Source organism: Lepidochelys olivacea, assembly GCF_965140295.1.
Source record: "Lepidochelys olivacea isolate rLepOli2 genome assembly, chromosome: 8".
Taxonomy (NCBI): Eukaryota; Metazoa; Chordata; order Testudines; family Cheloniidae; genus Lepidochelys; species Lepidochelys olivacea.
The window spans coordinates 88,805,410-88,823,365 of record NC_140418.1 but is presented as its reverse complement, the minus strand read 5'-3'; the positions used below and the strand labels follow the sequence as shown (position 1 = coordinate 88,823,365).

At 44.7% G+C, this 17,956-nt stretch overlaps 1 protein-coding gene across 1 annotated transcript in view; it reads left to right on the top strand.

Moving 5' to 3' along the window:
• Positions 1-509: 509 nt before the first annotated feature.
• IL23R (interleukin 23 receptor) overlaps positions 510-17,956 on the top strand; it is a gene marked incomplete at its 3' end in the record, with an annotated part of 38,259 nt that continues 20,812 nt past the window's right edge. Inside the window, exons 1-7 of the mRNA XM_084636632.1 lie at positions 510-589; positions 7,018-7,119; positions 9,250-9,546; positions 11,210-11,333; positions 13,623-13,783; positions 14,466-14,611; positions 16,091-16,250. Coding sequence (XP_084492758.1) covers positions 7,062-7,119; positions 9,250-9,546; positions 11,210-11,333; positions 13,623-13,783; positions 14,466-14,611; positions 16,091-16,250 — 946 coding nt within the window. The 5' untranslated portion in view covers positions 510-589; positions 7,018-7,061. The remainder of the gene's footprint in view (positions 590-7,017; positions 7,120-9,249; positions 9,547-11,209; positions 11,334-13,622; positions 13,784-14,465; positions 14,612-16,090; positions 16,251-17,956) is intronic.

Genomic DNA, 17,956 nt, shown 5'->3' with positions numbered 1-17,956 from the left:
CTGGTGGAATGCTGTAAGGTAAATATTAGGAACATTTCTGTACATTTCACACATAAGCTGCCTGGAAATAGGGGCAGAAATAGAATGTGATTAAATTTGATGCAGCTGAAAGCTGAAAGTTTGTATTATCAGAAAGACATTTTTCTTAACAGCTGAATTAAGCCTAACTCATTGCTATCAAACAGTAAATATGAAATATATCAGATTATCTTTTCTATATAACTGGCAAACATTAGGAAATTGAGAATGTTTGTTTGTTTGTTTGTTTGTTTTTAAAAAAAACCCTGACTAATAATAATTTAAAAATAAACTTTTCCAAAAAGCCACGAGAGAAAAAATGAGACTGTTTCTTTAAGGGGTGCTGGGTTTTCCCACAGAATGACTCAGAGTCAAAGATACTTGTCAAACTGGAAACAATAAGCTATTTTTGAGTGATCAGTAATGTAGGTCAGGGTTTTGCTGGTAGTTTCTGTTAGAGCAGTGAACTCTGAATTAGTCCCAGCCTCTTTAAAATGCTGTGAGGTAGCAGGGAGTAGAGAAATCAAGGAGCTGACTACAGAAATGGAACAATGTCCTGACAGATGGCAAGGTAAAAAAATAACCAAACTCCTCAAAACTTTGATAAGATTTTGTTGTTTATATCTGAAGCTGCTAGCAGCAGGCTTGAGTATTTTACTGCTTTCTTGTTCATGCTTTCTGTAAACATGCTTCACACGGTACAACTGCTTTGTCCAGATTATTTGCTGTAAGTCAGTGGTTCTCAACCAGAGGTCCGGGGTCCCCTGGAGGGCCGCAAGCAGGTTTCAGGGGGTCCACCAAGCAGGACTAGTGTTAGACTCACTCAGGCCCAGGGCAGAAAGCTTAAGCCCTGCCATGCAGGGCTGAAACCCAGGGCCCTGAGTCCCACCACCTGGGGCTGAAGCAGAAGCCTGAGCTACTTAGCTTCTCGGGGGCTCCTGTGGTGTGGGCCCCAGGCAATTGCCCTGCTTCCTACCCCCTAATGCCAGCCGCTGGGGAGACTAGCCCCCGGCCCCTCCCCCGCTGTTCCCCCTCACCCGCAGCCATGCCTCCATGCGGACAGCCCTCTGGGCCGGGCGACGCGGCTGCCAGACATGCTGCTCTGAGCAGATAGTAAGGGGGCCAGGGCCGGGGTGAGGGGTCCTGGGGGGCAGTCAGGGGACAGGGGGCGGTTGGATAGGTGTGGGAGTCCTGGGAGGGCCTGTCAGGGGGCAGTTGGATGGGGCGGAGGTTCTGGGCGGGGGGCGGTCAAGGGACAGGGAACATGGGGGGTTGGATAGGTGTGGGAGTCCCTGGGGCCCTGTCAGGGGGCGGGGGTGTGGATAGGGGTCGGGGCAGTCAGGAGACAGGGAGCAGGGGGGGTTGGATAGGGGGTGGGGTCCCAGGAGGGGGAGGTCAGAGGACAAGGTGCAGGAGGGGGTTGGATGGGTGGGGGGTTCTCAGGGGGGCAGTCAGGGGGCAGGAAGTGGGAGGGGTCTGATGGGGGCGGGGGCCAGGCTGTTTGGGGAGGCACAGCCTTCCCTACCTGGCCCTCCATACAGTTTTGCAATGTGGCCCTCGGGCCAAAAAGTGTGCCCACTCCTGGCCTAAGAGGTTTTTAGTAGTCAGAGTTCTTAGTAGAGATGGGATCGAATCTCCAGCGCCAGATACTTCTAAATTATTGGGATGTTCAAATTCCAAGCCTGCATCTGATTCTAAAGTTTGCAAGTGGCCCCTATAAATTTGAATAAAACCGTAAATTTGAATAACTCCCAAATCAGGTGTTGTTTGAAATCCTGATCTAAATGTTACAGCTGGAGGTTAGAAAGTTCTTCTGAAAGAAGAACTTTTTCAAAGCAAGTGTGTTTTTTTATTTGTTTCTTTTAACTTGCAGGAACGTAGCAGGATGTTGGTAGGGTGTTAAAATAAAATGTACCAGATCAGATAAGGAGAGAGAGTATGAAAGTTGATGAAAGGGACTATGAAGTATTTTTGCCATCTCCAACACAGAGGAAAATCTTAGGACACTGTGGCAAAGGCAATACAAGGAGAAATACCAGGATTCTTGTTATGCATTAGACATTCTAGATATGTATTCTAGATCACTATGTACAGCAGTTGAAGAATTACCATTTCCATTGGAAATATATATATTTTTTCAAATCATTGGGATTATTTAAAAATATTATTTGGCAATATCTACTTTTGATCATTTTTCTATAGCCTTAAGTACCAGTTTAAACAGCGGGGTAGAGCGATCATTGACCTTCAGCTAGTGCCAATCCTGTATCTCCTAGAGCTCAGTTTTGAACTGAGATCCACAAATGCATAGCCTCACAAAATAGAAACACTGCTGACTCCCCTCAGAGAGCCAGCTGCAGCAGCATACTTTCATGTGCCTCAAAGTTGTGCTTGAGTAGCTAATGTGTATGTGCAGATAGCCTCCAAAATAGATGTGGTATCCCAGGAAGAGGTTTCAGCCCTGCCCATCAGTCATGCTTGTATACCCATCAAAAATAAGCATGGCTGTGCCAAGTTTCACCAGCTCCAGATATTTCATAGTCTAGCCCCTTCAGAGGCATCATCAATCGAGAATTCTCTGATTTTACCCATGTTACATCTAACTTGGGTCTCAATGTAAAAGTCCAGCACTGCGAAATATCATGTGGATTTCTGGCATTCTCTGGAGGGCTGTGGGTTCATAAGAGAGAAAATGGTCAGGGACAGGGTGGTATGGAGGGATTAAAACTAGGTGTAAAGGGATCGAGTTCAGCAAGGAAAAATTGAGATGGGGTATTAGAGAAGACTTCCTGAGAGTGATAAGCTAGTTTCTCAAGGAGAAAAGTAGAAAACCCATTGCTTGGGACTTTTAAAACTAGGCTGGATGACGCCCTAGAGAAAAATACCAGAGTGATTAATCCTGCACAAGTTAGGGGAAGGTAAAACCAATCTAATAGCATTATAAATGGAAGAGACCTAGGAAAACAATTACAGCTCCCATCATATGGGTAGTCAATAGGTGGACCGTAGGCCAAATCTGGACCACCAGATGCTATTGAACGGACCGCAAAATCTTTTTATTTACTTATCATCATTATTGTTTCAGGGGTGGCGGGGGGGAGAGATTTTTGTAATAGGCTGATGTTTGTATTATCAGAAAGACATTTTTCTTAACAGCTGAATTAAGCCTAACTCATGGCTATCAAACAGTAAATATGAAATATATCAGATTTCTTTTCTATATAACTGGCAAACATTAGGAAATTGAGAAAGATTGTTGTGGTGTGAAAATCGTTTCTTTGGAGTCTGGACCTTGACTATATCTTGAGCAAGAAATTTGGACCTTGACAAAAAATAATTGACTACCCCTTGCATAATCTTATGCATGTAAATAGTCCCATTGAAGTCTCTAGCACTGCTTCTAATAAGGAAGATTATTCATCTGTAACTGGAGCTTTCCAAGTATATTTCCTCTGCAGATCTGCTCTTGTGGGAAGATGCACCTTGATTCTATGAGCTTGCTACTAGCTGGAATGTTGTGATATTTGGAGCCATTTTTATTCTAATGTATGCTTCCAGATGTTTGATGCAAGGCTAAATCTCCTTAGGTCCTTTTCCTACTGCCATTAAGTATTGCGGTCTCAGAAATCATGTTCCATCCATTGGTCTTTTTGACCCTTTAATCCTCTCCCTTTACCCATTAGTTTGTTTTTGAATTATTGTAATTTAGCTAACGTTTAATGTTTTATTTAAATAGTGAATTTTTAAATGGTAGTCCATTGTGGTACATAATTATAGACAGGTTCCTCTCAGTGCAGTTGAATGGTTCCACACCAGAACTAGAGAAGAGATACTAGTGCGTCTAGACAAGAAATGACTTGCAAGCCTGTGCTGATTTAGACAGACACAACAATCAAATAAATGCATGAACGTTAACCCAGATTCATCTGCAGGTTTAAGATTGAATGTGCTTCATGAAATGTAACTTCAACAGACCCTGGTCGTCAGCAGGATCGAACCGGGGACTTCCGGAGCATAGTGCATGAGCCTCTACTGCATGAGCTAAAAGTCAACTAGCTATTAGCCAAGGCTGTAGAGCAAACTCATTTTCTCTCTCTCTCTCTCTGAGTGGTCTCTGCCACTGGATGGGACAGAACACTACACGCAGGAAGTGTGTGGGTTACATAAGCACACATGTGAAAACTAGGGCTGTGTAAAAATGATTACAACAACCCCCAAAATTCAACCCAGGCTTGCAAAAAGGTTTGAGCCTGGGCTAAGCTTTGGGGTATGTCCACCCTCACCCTCCAATCCATTCCTGGCACACACCTACCTCTGCCTAACAGGCTGCTGGATTCCCCATATGTCTGAAATCATCCAGGGAAGAGCTCCATTCCCCCTTCCTTCTTGTCTTGACTTTGGGGAATGTCTTCCCTCCCTGCTGGGAGCCTTCAAAGTAACAGCAGTTAGCCCCGTCTTCTGTGCTTGGAGTGAAGGGGTGGGAGGGAGGAGAGTGTTCTGGTAGCTCTCTCTGTTTCTTGCCATCCTACCAAAAAAGTCTTCCAGGGAGCTGGAAGCCACCCATTTCCATCACCCAAATGGGGTAGGAAGCAAACTACTCCTGCTGATGATGACTCCCAGAGTCACTCTACAGCCAGGAGCCATGAATGCAGAAGTTTCCTGCCACACTGCTGCCTGATAAAGGGAAGAGAGGCTTCCAAACACCCCCTGTCCTTAAAAGACCTTCCCAGGATTGGGGGACAGCTGTCTCATCAGACAACCCCCTGACAAGGGCAGGCTAAGGAGGCTTCTACTCAGCATGCCTTTTAGACGCACAGTAAAGGGGCGATAACCTTGCCCTTGAAGACCTGGAATGAATGTGAGGGGAGGGCTTGCAGGCCACTGATCAGCCTTCCTATTAGGCTCCAAAGAGAGGAGATAGGGACTAGCACTGGGCGAGGAGTAGCTGTGGATAGAGAGAGAGAAGGGCTTAATGAGGATGGAGCCTGGGCTCCTGCCATTCTTAAGTTTCACGTCACCCAGATGGTGCTGAGTTTACCGAATATCCCTGGAATAACACACCCAGCTCAGAGCCAGATTCGGTCCCATTTCTGCCATGCCAGGTAGCAATACATGGTGTAAGCTCTGATGCCCTGAGGGCAGAGAGGGGTACAGCACATTTTTGCACCTATTCCTTTTGTTTCTAACCAAGCTCAGATTCGAGCTCTTCAAGTGGTGAGTACCAGCAGCCTACAAGGAAGTGATGTCTCTGGATGGCTTTACCAAGAAAATAAGTTTATCCAAAATCCATGCATGTCATGAATTCATGAGAAGAATGCATGTACATAGTGGATTGCCTCTCTCTTCAGAACATTGATATATTTCCAGGCCCAGTCTATTTCTTCCTCCATGGGACTGGACATCAAACCTCTAGATCTTTACAAGGCTCAAAAATTCCAAGTCCTTGCAAATGCTGGCAGAGATGCATCTAGAGCAGTGGTCCCCAAACTTTTTATGCCACGTTCCCCTTATCCGTAATGTAATCTATCCGCACCCTCTGGGAGCCAGGTCCAGGATTGGGAGCCAAGGCTAGGGCTGGCCCTGCAGCTGGGGCTGTGGCCAGGAATGGAGCTGCAGCCAGGAGTGGGGCCAGGGCCAGAAGTGGGAGTTGCAGCCGGGGTCCAAGGCTGGGGTCTGAGGCCGGGGCCAAGCCATGGATGGGGCCGGGACCTGACACCAGGACCTTGACTGGGGGTGGGGCTGGAGCTGGAGTGCTGGAGAGGGGACTGGGCGCAAGTCGGGACTGGGGAGGTGCTCCCTTCCCACCCCCCATAGGGGCTGGCCCAGTTCTCACCGCAACCCCTCCAAACATTCTTCCGCGCCCCCCTAGGGAGGCACGCCTACAGAGTGGGGAAAACTGATCTAGAGCAATCAGGTTGCAGTGAGGCTTAAGGCCAAGATTTTCAAAAGTGACTAGTGAATTTGGGTGCTCAACTTTGAGACTACTTTGAAGGGGCCTGACTTGGAGAAAGTGCTGAGTACCCACCCTTTGCCCACTTTAAAAGTGTTTCAAGTTGGGCTCCAAGAGACACCCAAAATTACTAGGCACTTCAGAGGCTTAATCTAAATCTTCTAGAGCCTGATGGCACCTGCACAATAGGTCAGGAGTAGGAGGGGTAAAAATCACTTTGTCTCCCTACCAAAGGGGACGTGGGTGTCTGAAGATTACTGGGGGTAAAAATCCCCTTCACCATCAGAACGTGCCAGAAAGTGTCACAGGAAAGTACTAATTAGAAAGTACTCAAGTGAATTTGCGGTAGATGTGACATCTTTCTTAAGAAGTCAAAATCTATCTTCAAAACAAAGCAGAAGAAAGAAGAGAAATAGAAAAATGAGAAACAAAGTCATAACCAGCAGGCAAATTAACCAAGTGCTCCACCTTACAGCAAGTCATTTTCCTTTTCTCTAACTGACAGAAAGGAGCCAGTTAAAAACAGGAGCTGTGGGTGGTCTGCACTTCTGAAAATCAGGCCATATCTACTTTAGGTACTCACCATGAAAGACATAAGATTCCACATTATAGCTTCTGTATACTTTCCTCTCTAGCAAACCCTAGCCCTGGAACTCAGATCTCTGAATATTGCCTCCTCAACCAGCTCTAAGCAATGCCTTGCCAAATTCACACCCCTATTAACTTCAATGGAATTGCCCCAGTCATGAATTTGGTCCACTGTATTTAGCAGCATCTAAGGATTCATCCTACTGTGACCAACATTTTCAATTTTTGCTGCTGTAGATCTGGAAAATTGCCTTAGGCCCTTCTGTAGGTCTGGAAGTTAGGTAGGACCAGAGGTATAGCAGTGTGTACAGATCCAGAAACTAGCAGGACCAATGACATTTGTGTATTATAGGTTCTGATACTGGCCTTTCCTGTTATTAGTTTTGTTTCGTCTTAGAACCTGGTCTCAGAATTGTATTGTTTAGTGTGAGAAAGGTCTAATATTAATTTCATTTTTTCAGAGGCCATGCTTTTCCACTGACGTCAGCCACGGATCAATCAGGCCATGGGGAGATTTAAGGTGGCAGTGGTGCTCCACATACTCTTCAGCTGGATTTACAGAGGTATAGTCTGTCTTCCATCCCCCACTTCTCAGTGCTGAATTCAGGAACAATAGTTAGTGTAGTTTTGTGTCTTAGAGAAATAAATACATTTCAGCTAACATAATGGAACACAGAGCTGATAAACCGCCAAGTATAAAATGAATGTAGTTGAAATAAAATGAACATATTAACTATTTTGGGGCCTTCTATTAGCTGTTTGCCACCTACAGACATATAGATATGCCTCGTTTTATTGCACATTTTAGAAGTCAGAGGTTTCAAGGCAGCCACGCCTTTCCAGGAAGAACAGATCACATCTGATATCACTCAGAAGCTAAATTTGTCATCTCTGGTGCAGAGCTGTAATCTGATCATAAGGGGCCGTTGTGCTTCTATCGTGGAGCTGCCTTAATCCACTTATATTTGCTCTAGCTCAGATCTGTTTCTAAAAGGTTATCTCCCTATAGTCATTATTAAAGCACAATCTGAAATTTGTGAAGTCAGGTGATTCCTATCTGAGTTCTTACTGCATACTGCTGACATTTCAGAGGGCCAGGTTCTATGTGCCTTCACAGGAGAATGTGGGGGCATTGGGGATGAGGCACCCCCTTAATCTCTGCACCGTGACCTGTACCAGTGAGAGCTGTGCAGAAGGGAGAACAGCATGTATCGAGTCACTGTGTTTCCCCCCTCCCACACAGGTGGAACCTTGGCTTCATGCCCACAATGAACCAGTCAGTGTACTACAGGATGTATGATAGATCACATATATATTACCTTTCCTCTCCCCCTTTGTCACAGCTGGGTGAGCTGGGAATACGACTGACTCTAGAGTCAAAATCTGCTTCCCAGTCTGTTCCTGGGTCAGCTACATGCTGCCTCATATGGAGGCCTGGTGGCAGCGAAGCCACCCCATGCTAATTGGTGCTGCCAGTTAAGTTTATGATCATTGATAAATACTGGCCATGGAGCCATATTCTGACATCCTTACTAATCTTCACTAGCACTTTGCTTCCCATTTGCATTTCGGTGGCGCGGTGTCCTGCAGGCGCAGACAACTGCCCCAGTGCCATTGCGCCCGCGGGCACCGCGTTGGGGACCCCTGTTTTAGAGGGTCTGGAAGGCAGGGCTTCTGTACTCCAGGATTTCACAGCCACTGATTTGCTGTAGAAATGTTCCCCTTAGCATGACATTGTGATCTAAACTCTAAGCTCTCATTAGCTATCAATAGCTTTGCACAGGGGTGGGCAAACATTTTGGCCCGAGGGCCATATCGGGGTTGCGAAACTGTGTGGAGGGCCGGACAAGGCTGTCCCCTGACCGCGCACTCCCGGGACCCCCTGCCCCTAACCACCCCTACCTTTATCCACACCCCCGCCCTCTGACAGGCCCCCCGGGACTCCCACACCTATCCAACGTCCCCTGTTCCCCGTCCCCTGACTGCCCCCACCACCAGAACCTCCGCCCCATCCAACCACGCCCTGCTCCCTGTCCCCTGACTGCCCCCCGGAACCTCCTACCCCTTATCCAACCCCCTGCTCCCCACCCCCTTACCATACCGCTCAGAGTAGCGGGACAGGCAGTCTTGCCACCCGGCCGGAGCCAGCCACACCACCACCCTGCCTGGCAGGAGCTCGCAGCCCCGAGCACTTATGTTTTCAAACATGTATTTCTCACACAGTCTCAGTGCAAAAATCTGTGGCAAACTGAAACTGCAGGTGCAGGGTAAAACAGGTTACACTTAGTATCCAAATAAATAATACAAGGGATATTATACTGATTGCCTTATTCATTTTAACAAAAGCAACACTTAAATCCTATATAATGCTTTTCCTCAGTAGATCTCAAAGTGCTTTACAAGGGAGGTTCATAACTAAAATCAACAGACATCCTCCATTGTCTAACCTATACCTGAAGTGGGTGTAGAAGTTCCGCTCAGGACGCTACTCTGGAGCACTGCAGAAACCAGGGACAATTGTTGGACTTAGGTCTGACCTCGTTCATTAAGGCCTGGTTTTAAGCAGCGTCCACTGGAATCATTTGACTCGTCAAAAAGAAGTGCAGCCAAATGTGCTGCATAACCGAAACGTTTGCTTCTTCTATTTCAATAGGCAACCAGAGCCTTATTTTAATCCAATTCTGCTTTCACAGGTGTCATAAACGTTCGCTGCTCTGGATACGTGTGGATAGAGCCAGCTCCAGTCATTCAGATGGGTTTGAACATTTCTATAAATTGCCACTCTACGGTAAACTGTCAAATGGCAAAGTTATACATGATACTAAATAAAACTCATATAGAAGACAAATTATTAACAACAATAAACAAAACTACAGTGCAACTTCAGCTTCATGATTTCAGGAAACCATATTCCACTGTCCTGTGTTATGCCAAGTGTCCCAGCAAAGCGGCAAATACGGTAGTATGTGGCACACAGTTTTCTGCAGGACGTAAGTAATTTGCTGTGTGTATGATGGTTTCCCCACTAATTCTACTTCATCCCATTTAAGATGGTGTAAACTGTTATTCCTTCCTAGACAGTGTTAGTATTTTGGGGGTTGCAGGCTATTTTCAGATTTACAGTATTAGACCTTTTAATAGTTTTAGATGCCTCCCCTCCCCTCAATCACACAAAAGCAGTGCGGGTATTTTTTCCAGTTGAAAAGTGAAACTTACATTTTTTATTTTATTTATTTAACAATAAAAGGTTTGGGGTCTTATTAGTAATTACACTTATATTGTAGTTAACCAGCAAGTTATGTTGTAACTGAAGTCAGCTGATATATGTCATTAGTAGCAACTTCAGTGCATATTCAGTGTACAGGTATCTGGACGTGACACTGAAACTATCCTCGTCCTGTCATGTGCTTGCCCAAATGGCAAGGAGCTATTGAACTCCCTGAGTCAAGTAACAGAAGCGACTTTGTGCATCATTCCAGGCTATACCACCACCTAACTCTTATACAGCACTTTTCAGTGGTAGATTTCAACGCGCTTTACTAGGAGGTCACTACCATTATCCCCATTTTACGTACAGGAAAACTGAGGCACAGAGAGGCAAACTGATGTGCCATAGTTTATTTCCTTCTACACAATCACTAGTATGGGTACCCTGACATGTGGAGTTGAGAGGAGGAAGATGGGGCAGCCAGAGTGTGGAAGGAGTTGGGAATGAGATGGTTTCCTTTCCAAATCCATGCATTTTATGCAGACGTGGCTGCAAAATTTTTAATACTGTTTTGAGTAACATTAAATCCCTCCCCACACTCCAGAGCCCCTCATTGCAGCAGCCACATGAACGCTTCTGCTGGCGGGAGAGCTGCCGTAAGATAGCAGTACAGCTGGATTTACCACCAGTGTCTGCTTGAGTGTGCTGGAAGTCACACATCTGGCCTGGGATTAATAGAGTTTGAGCAGTCTTTGCTTTCAGATCCTTGGCCACCGCCTCTGAGCTTTTGACAGGCTGTCCCCCGCCCCTTCATGCCTACCTTTCTCACTGTACCTATCTGTAAAATAATACTGATCTACCCCACGGAGGTGATAAATCTTTCTAACAAATAAATGCCAAGATGCCCATCCACGTGGTATCTGGCCACACACTGACATGGCTTAAATTGGCTCATTAACATTCTAAATTAGAGGAGAAAACACATTACGTTTCCCTGGTGGCTGTAGCTTTAAGACTGAGTGAAGACTATCTGGACTGTCAGCTAAGGCCCAGATTCACATTTTAAGTGTGTTTCTGGCAGAGTGAATCCCATAGGTGCCAGGAATGCCCTGCCTGCAGCCTGCAAGCTCCATCCTTAGGACAATGAGTTCCAGCATCCCAGCCCAGTGGAAGATTAATTTCATTAATACTAGTGGAGTTTACTTTAAAATTTCAGCTAAAACCCACTATGGAAAGGCACAGAATAACACAATCATCTGATTCTGGTATCAAACAATTATGGGTAAAATGCAGCACGTCTTCATAACTTCTGTTCAAAGATATAGAGCCCTATGTTTAGGTTCTATAGGACATTACAGTTTCAAATGTCTAAATGTCCAGTCATTGGATGAGCTGCCCATTAACTACCTAACTGACGTACATTTGCATATAATCTATCTTTGTAGATCCACCAGACAGTCCGACCAATTTAACTTGTGTCATTTATGAACATTCAGACCACCTCACTTGTGCTTGGGATGCAGGGAAGTACACCTACCTAAGTACTAATTACATTCTCTTCCTGAAGAGGTAAGTCCTGCCTGGACAGCTTCTTGCCATGTTTAGTTGAAAACCAAGAACAATTGAAGTAGAGGGCTCTCTGCAGGGCTTAGAATGTAGCTCTGAGTGTTTCAAAGGAATAAAAGCAAGAGGCTCTCACTGATTCTCTCACTTGCTAGTGTGCTTTGTGGTAAAAGTGCTAATGGTATGGAAAGAAAACAGCAGAACAAACTAGGTTAATTGGGGGCAATGGTTAAGACTGGAGAGCTCTTGTAACCTGAAGTACCAGTATGACTATGCGGTCTAATCGTATGCGGTCAGCGTAACGGCAGCCACAAACCAAGCACGATTATATAAATGTTCTAGTTTTGATGACTGGAAAGACAGAGTGTCCTAGTTACACTTTCTAGAACACCACCTTACAGATCTCTTCAGGTGAACTGCCTTGTGTATATGGCTAGCTCTCACTTAACGCAAATGAGGTGGTGTTTAGGATTTAAATCTTTTAAGACCTAGGTTTCTGCTCAGTGTTGTAATTACTTGTCTAATCAGTGCTATTTGGCTCATAGTTGAGCATGTGTTTCTAGTCAAACCTAAACCGAGAATGTAAAACAAAAGCCAGCTTTCTACTCAATGGGCCTGAGCCATCACTGTGTTATGTTACTTGTATGCCGACGTATCTCATGCTCATAGAACTCCATGGACTTACCCCTCTGTAAAACTGGAGTAGTGACAGTGGGAGAAAAGGGCCCCGTGCTCTGTTGGGAGGTGCTAGACAGCATTAATTATCTGTAACACTTAGCCTTCCCAACAAGATCAGGGCCCCATTGTGCTAGGGATTGTACAAACACAGTATAGCTACACTGAAATCGGAGGGGCAATTGCAGCTCTGGTGCAGACATCTGCACTGTATCTTTACTCTAGCTAGCAAAGGTAATAAGAGCCGTGAAGACACGGTGACACAGTCAGCGTTGCAGGCTAGCATTACTGGTACGTACCCAGAGTTCCAGGCAGGCTTGTACAGCCGGCTCTGGGGTCCATGCCACTGTGTCTTCACTGCTATTTTTAGCTGTGCTAGCTAGATTACAGCTTGGGTAGGCATACTCATTCTAGCTTTAATCACACCTCCAATTATAGTGTAGACATGCACATAGCAAGAGATAGTTTCCTGCCCCAAAGATCTTACAATCTAAACAGACAAGACAGATAAAGGATGAAAAGGAAAATAATATCCCCATTTTACAGATGAGACACAGAGAGGTTAAGTAACTTGCCTTAGGTCACACAGGAAGTTTGTGGCAGAGCCAGGAATTGAACCCAGCCCTCTAGAGTTCCATCCTCTTTCGATAGCGTACACATACTCATGAAACTTAACAGCAGAGAGAAAACTGACCTCCCGCAGATTAATCAAAAGACTGTGGATTGGAAAGTGAGAAATAGGCAAGTCAGAAACAGAAGGGTGGGGTGGAAAAGGAAGGAAATATAGAGTAAAGCTCCCACCCTCAAATGTATGGCATGTATATGTTTCTATTTGTCAGTAAGGACCCACTGTCCAGAGATCGTATCAAGTTGTTTAACCAGCCCTGTAAGAGGTCTTGAGATGCTATAATCTACCACAATGTCTTGAGACAGTAAAGCAACAATTTAAATAAATGCTAAAATACTGTAGTGTTTACTGCAGAATTCTTCCTCATTGCTTAGCTCTCACCTGTCAATTTGGACCTTTCTAAGTAGATCCATGAAAACTAAATACACCAGGTTCTATTTTATTCAGAAAAAACAACACTGTCAGTACAAAGATTCACAAAAAAGTATCCAGTGAATGAGAAATCACCGTCTTTCCTTTTGTTTAGAATTCTGGACATGGATGGCAAAATGAGAAATAATGGGGTTATGATGCAATGAAGTAGTAGGAAAAGAGGCTACTACAACAGTATCAATTTGGCAATGGTATATATTGCTAAGGAAAAAAGTGGCATCACTAGCCCGACAGTCGTCCTATTTGGTCTGGGTGACCAACTGGGGATTGTTCGGGAATGTAGGAGACTGCCACAGTGCAGGAGGATCAATTTATTATCATACCACTGATCTTAAATGAGCTGCTGGGCTGCATTTGCAGCAGGAGATAAGACTGACAAAACCGTTGTAACAATGTGGTGGCCCTACCATCCCCATTCTCGCGGATTTTTGTTTTTAAATTATATTGGTTTAAACTGGCTTTTTTGCTGTCTCTTTCCTTGCTTCATTGAAGTCAATGACAAAATTCCCATTGACTTGAATGGGGCCCGGAATTTACCCCGGTGCTTTTTGCTTTTTTAGTTTACAGACAGAGGAGGAGAAAGCATTTCCTTCAAATGCAGCGCTCAACGTTTCATTGAGCAAATTACAAGGAGGCAAACTGTATTCTATTTGGGTCCAAGCCAAAAACGACCTAGGCACAGCACATTCGGATCATCTGCAAGTTAACCTTGAGGATTTAGGTAACATGTGGTATCTCAGTAATGGCTTTGAAAGCAGGTTGTAATATGTATGAACTAAAATAAACCCTAAACAAAGTGATAAAATCTACATCTAGATGGATGTGCAGTACTGAAGATTTCTGAGCGCATCGGTGATAAATTGATAGAGTGCTGTTTAACATTAGGGAACCAGCTGCTGATGTACATTTTGATACACTGTCTTATGGCCCTCTCTTATTTGTTCTTCTCAGGTTGGTATGTAGTATTTTCCATCAATATTCTTTCACTGGTCAGTATGCTCTCTCCTTAGTTTTTTGCGATGTGCTGGATTTGAGTAAAGTACTTTGACATTGAGGCTCACAAAGCCTGTGATTTGGTAGTACGTTCCAATTACAGCAAGTCTCATACTGCCTGTCTGTTAGTTCCAACTTTAAATTCCCAGTGTACATTAATGAAAGTATAAAACTGATTAATGGAGAGTTATCTTTAACTGACAGTGAAATTGTCCAGCGATTTTTCTCTGACGGGGCTTTTTAGCAGGTTAAACTGAAAAATCAAGATATATTTCTCCCAGGAGAAAACAGATCTCCTCTGTAGTAAAGTGTATTAAAAAATCATTATAGCAGAGCCTAACAGTGATAGACTGGCACCGTTTTCTTCATGGGCTCAGAATAGATTCACCATTCTTTTGTCTCTCTTCTAGTGATACCAGCTACACCTGTTGTCACAAATGTTGAAACTACAGACAGCTCAGCACCGAAAACCCTGCTCCGCTGGAAAAAGCAAACATCCATGAAGAACGTATACTGTGAAGAGAGATACAAAGCACTGGCAGACCAAACTTGGCATGTGAGGCACCCTTTTTCCGACTACATAACATGGGCCTGCTGCTGTTCCCATTGACATCAATGGCAAAACTCCCACTACGTTCAGTGGGAGCAGAATTGGGCCCTGCGTGAAAGATTGCTGGGCTGGATTATTGATACCAATTCTCTGGCGTTTTTCCATGCAGTCATTTGCTGTATTCAAATATGGAGAGGAGGACGTCTATGAAACAAGGATTTGCAAGCGATTGCATATCCTCCTTACGGACATAATAGCACCATAACAACAAGGGTATTTGGAGGGGTTGTTTTTAAAACATTTTAAAATTAACTAAGTACTTGTAAAAGGTGCAAAGCTACTAATCCTGGAGACTGAAGTCTTCTGTTTATTCAGACAGGTACAGCAGTGGCAGGATGGTGAAAGCTTCTTTGCACTATCCTGTTTGTGTGCATCAAACCTAACCTAGAGACACCTCTTCTGAGGGGTACTCTAAGATTTTCCACTGAAACTCCTACCAGGAGTCAATTAGTGATGTTGGTTTTGTGTGTGGACTTGTCCACTCACACCTGGACTGAGACCACCTCGTCGCTTCACATACACTCTCAAACAGCCATGAGATTACTAACTACATTAGGGCATTTGTAATTTAGGCTGGATTCGAACAGGTAATTTGGAAGGGAGAGGCTCCAACTGAACTATTCAGTAACACCCACTCACTGCCACGTGCAGATTTGCATTGCTTTGTAACTCAAATTAATTTACCTCTGTACTTGCAGAATTCTTTAGATAAACCCTATACTAAGCAAAGGAAAATTAACGCAATATTCAAGATATTTCCCAGTGTTACAGTTTAATTTAAATCACTTCCAAAATGACCAACTGAGCTAGAAAAGCCACTCATACCAGAATAAGAGTGTCCGCCAGGGGAATTATACCAGAATAACTATTGCAGATTAAATTCACACCATCATACTGGTATAATGTCCCATGTAGAAGATCCCTAAGAGATGAGACTGCTTTTGTAGGTCAGTTTAACATCAGCTTGTTAGGTCTCTATTGTGCCCCGCCTCTGATTGACCGTGCAAAAGGGCCAGGGTGTATGTGGAGAATTTTATCCACCCCTCACACCCTGCCAGAGGGACGGGGCACAATCCCAATCCCTCCATTTGGGGGAGCACTGCTTCCTCCTGACACCCCCAGAGGTGCAAACCCAGCCAGAACAGATAAGGAGGACAGAGGGCCATGGCCACGCCCCCCTCCACATTGGTATGAGGAGCTGGCCATGAACACAGCTCTAGGCTAAGGCACGGAGCAGTGCCCACATTGATCCTGCACTCCTAGGCACTCTAGGGAGGCTGGGGCCTACTCCCTCAGGGCTAGGCCACTTGGGCAGGGATTGTTATAACATTATTAATAGGTGCCAGGACATGTTTCTGAAAGAATGTCTAATTTCATGAGGCTAGTTAGTACAGCTTGGAAAGTTATATTGTTTGTCAATTTTAGATGAAAGAATGGGACATAAATGTGACAAGAGGGCCACACACAGACTACATCCTGGAGTCGAACACAGAGTATGAGTTTCAAGTGAGATGCCGATTAATTCTTGCCAAAAGCTATTGGAGTGGATGGAGTGAGCCCTTTATTTACACAACCCCAGAAGCAGGTGAGTTCACACCCAGGCTTACAAGAGGATTTCTCCATCTCTTGCTGTCATGCATCACTTTTTCTCATTTTTTAAAAACTTTGAATGAGATCACCCCCTTGTTTGGGGCAATTGTCAAAGGGAGTGGAATGGTGCAGGCTTCCAGTTACCCTGCTATTGGAACATGGAGGAATCAGTGGACTGTCAGGTATACCTTACTGGAGCAGCAGGGTTCAAAAAAGAACTAGATAAATGCATGGAGGACAGGTCCATCAATGGCTATTAGCCAGGATGGGCAGGGATGGTGTTCCCAGCCTCTATTTGCCAGAAGCTAGGAATGGGTGATATGGGGGTGGATCACTTGATGATTACCTGTTCTGTTCATTCCCTCTGAGGCACCTGGCATTGGCCACTGTTGGAAGACAGGATACTGGGTTAGATGGACCTTTGGTCTGACCCAGTATGACCATTCTTATGTTCAGATTCACTGGTCAGCGCATGCCAGCTGGAAGTCTAGCCATTCCAGACCTCTGCTGGCTCATCAGAGTCCCTTTGGGCCAGGGTGTAAGGAATGGGAATGTTAGCTGGGCCCACCTCTTAGTGCTCTTAATCACTGATGAGAAATCCTGTCTCTGTGCTAAGGTGGTGATAAAGAATGCTCCTTACATCTTCTTCCACCTTAATCCAACAAAGAAACCAGGGTTTGTCCCTTACCATGTAAAACAGGAATGTAGCATTTGATTTTCTAATCAGACTAAATGTAAAAAAATAGTCACTTAAGCCATGCCCTGTGTCACGGTTCCTCCCCCACTCTGAACTCTAGGGTACAGATGTGGGGACCTGCATGAAAAACCTCCTAAGCTTATCTTTACCAGCTTAGGTCAAAACTTCCCCAAGGTACAAAATATTACACCTTGGACTGGCCGCTACCACCACCAAACTAATACTGGTTACTGGGGAAGAGCTGTTTGGACGCGTCCTTCCCCCCAAAATACTTCCCAAAACCTTGCACCCCACTTCCTGGACAAGGTTTGGTAAAAAGCCTCACCAATTTGCCTAGGTGACTACAGACCCAGACCCTTGGATCTTAAGAACACTGAACAATCCTCCCAACACTTGCACTCCCCCTTTCCTGGGAAATGTTGGATAAAAAGCCTCACCAATTTGCATAGGTGACCACAGACCCAAACCCTTGGATCTGAGAACAATGAAAAAGCATTCAGTGTTTTACAAGAAGACTTTTAATAAAAAATAGAAGTAAATAGAAATAAAGAAATCCCCCCTGTAAAATTAGGATGGTAGATATCTTACAGGGTAATTAGATTCAAAACATAGAGAACCCCTCTAGGCAAAACCTTAAGTTACAAAAAAGATACACAGACAGAAATAGTTATTCTATTCAGCACAATTCTTTTCTCAGCCATTTAAAGAAATCATAATCTAACACATACCTAGCTAGATTACTTACTAAAAGTTCTAAGACTCCATTCCTGTTCTGTCCCCGGCCAAGACGACTACAGACAGACACAGACCCCTTGTTTCTCTCCCTCCTCCCAGCTTTTGAAAGTATCTTGTCTCCTCATTGGTCATTTTGGTCAGGTGCCAGCGAGGTTACCTTTAGCTTCTTAACCCTTTACAGGTGAGAGGAGCTTTCCCCTGGCCAGGAGGGATTTCAAAGGGGTTTACCCTTCCCTTTATATTTATGACACCCTGTGTGACAATCTCTC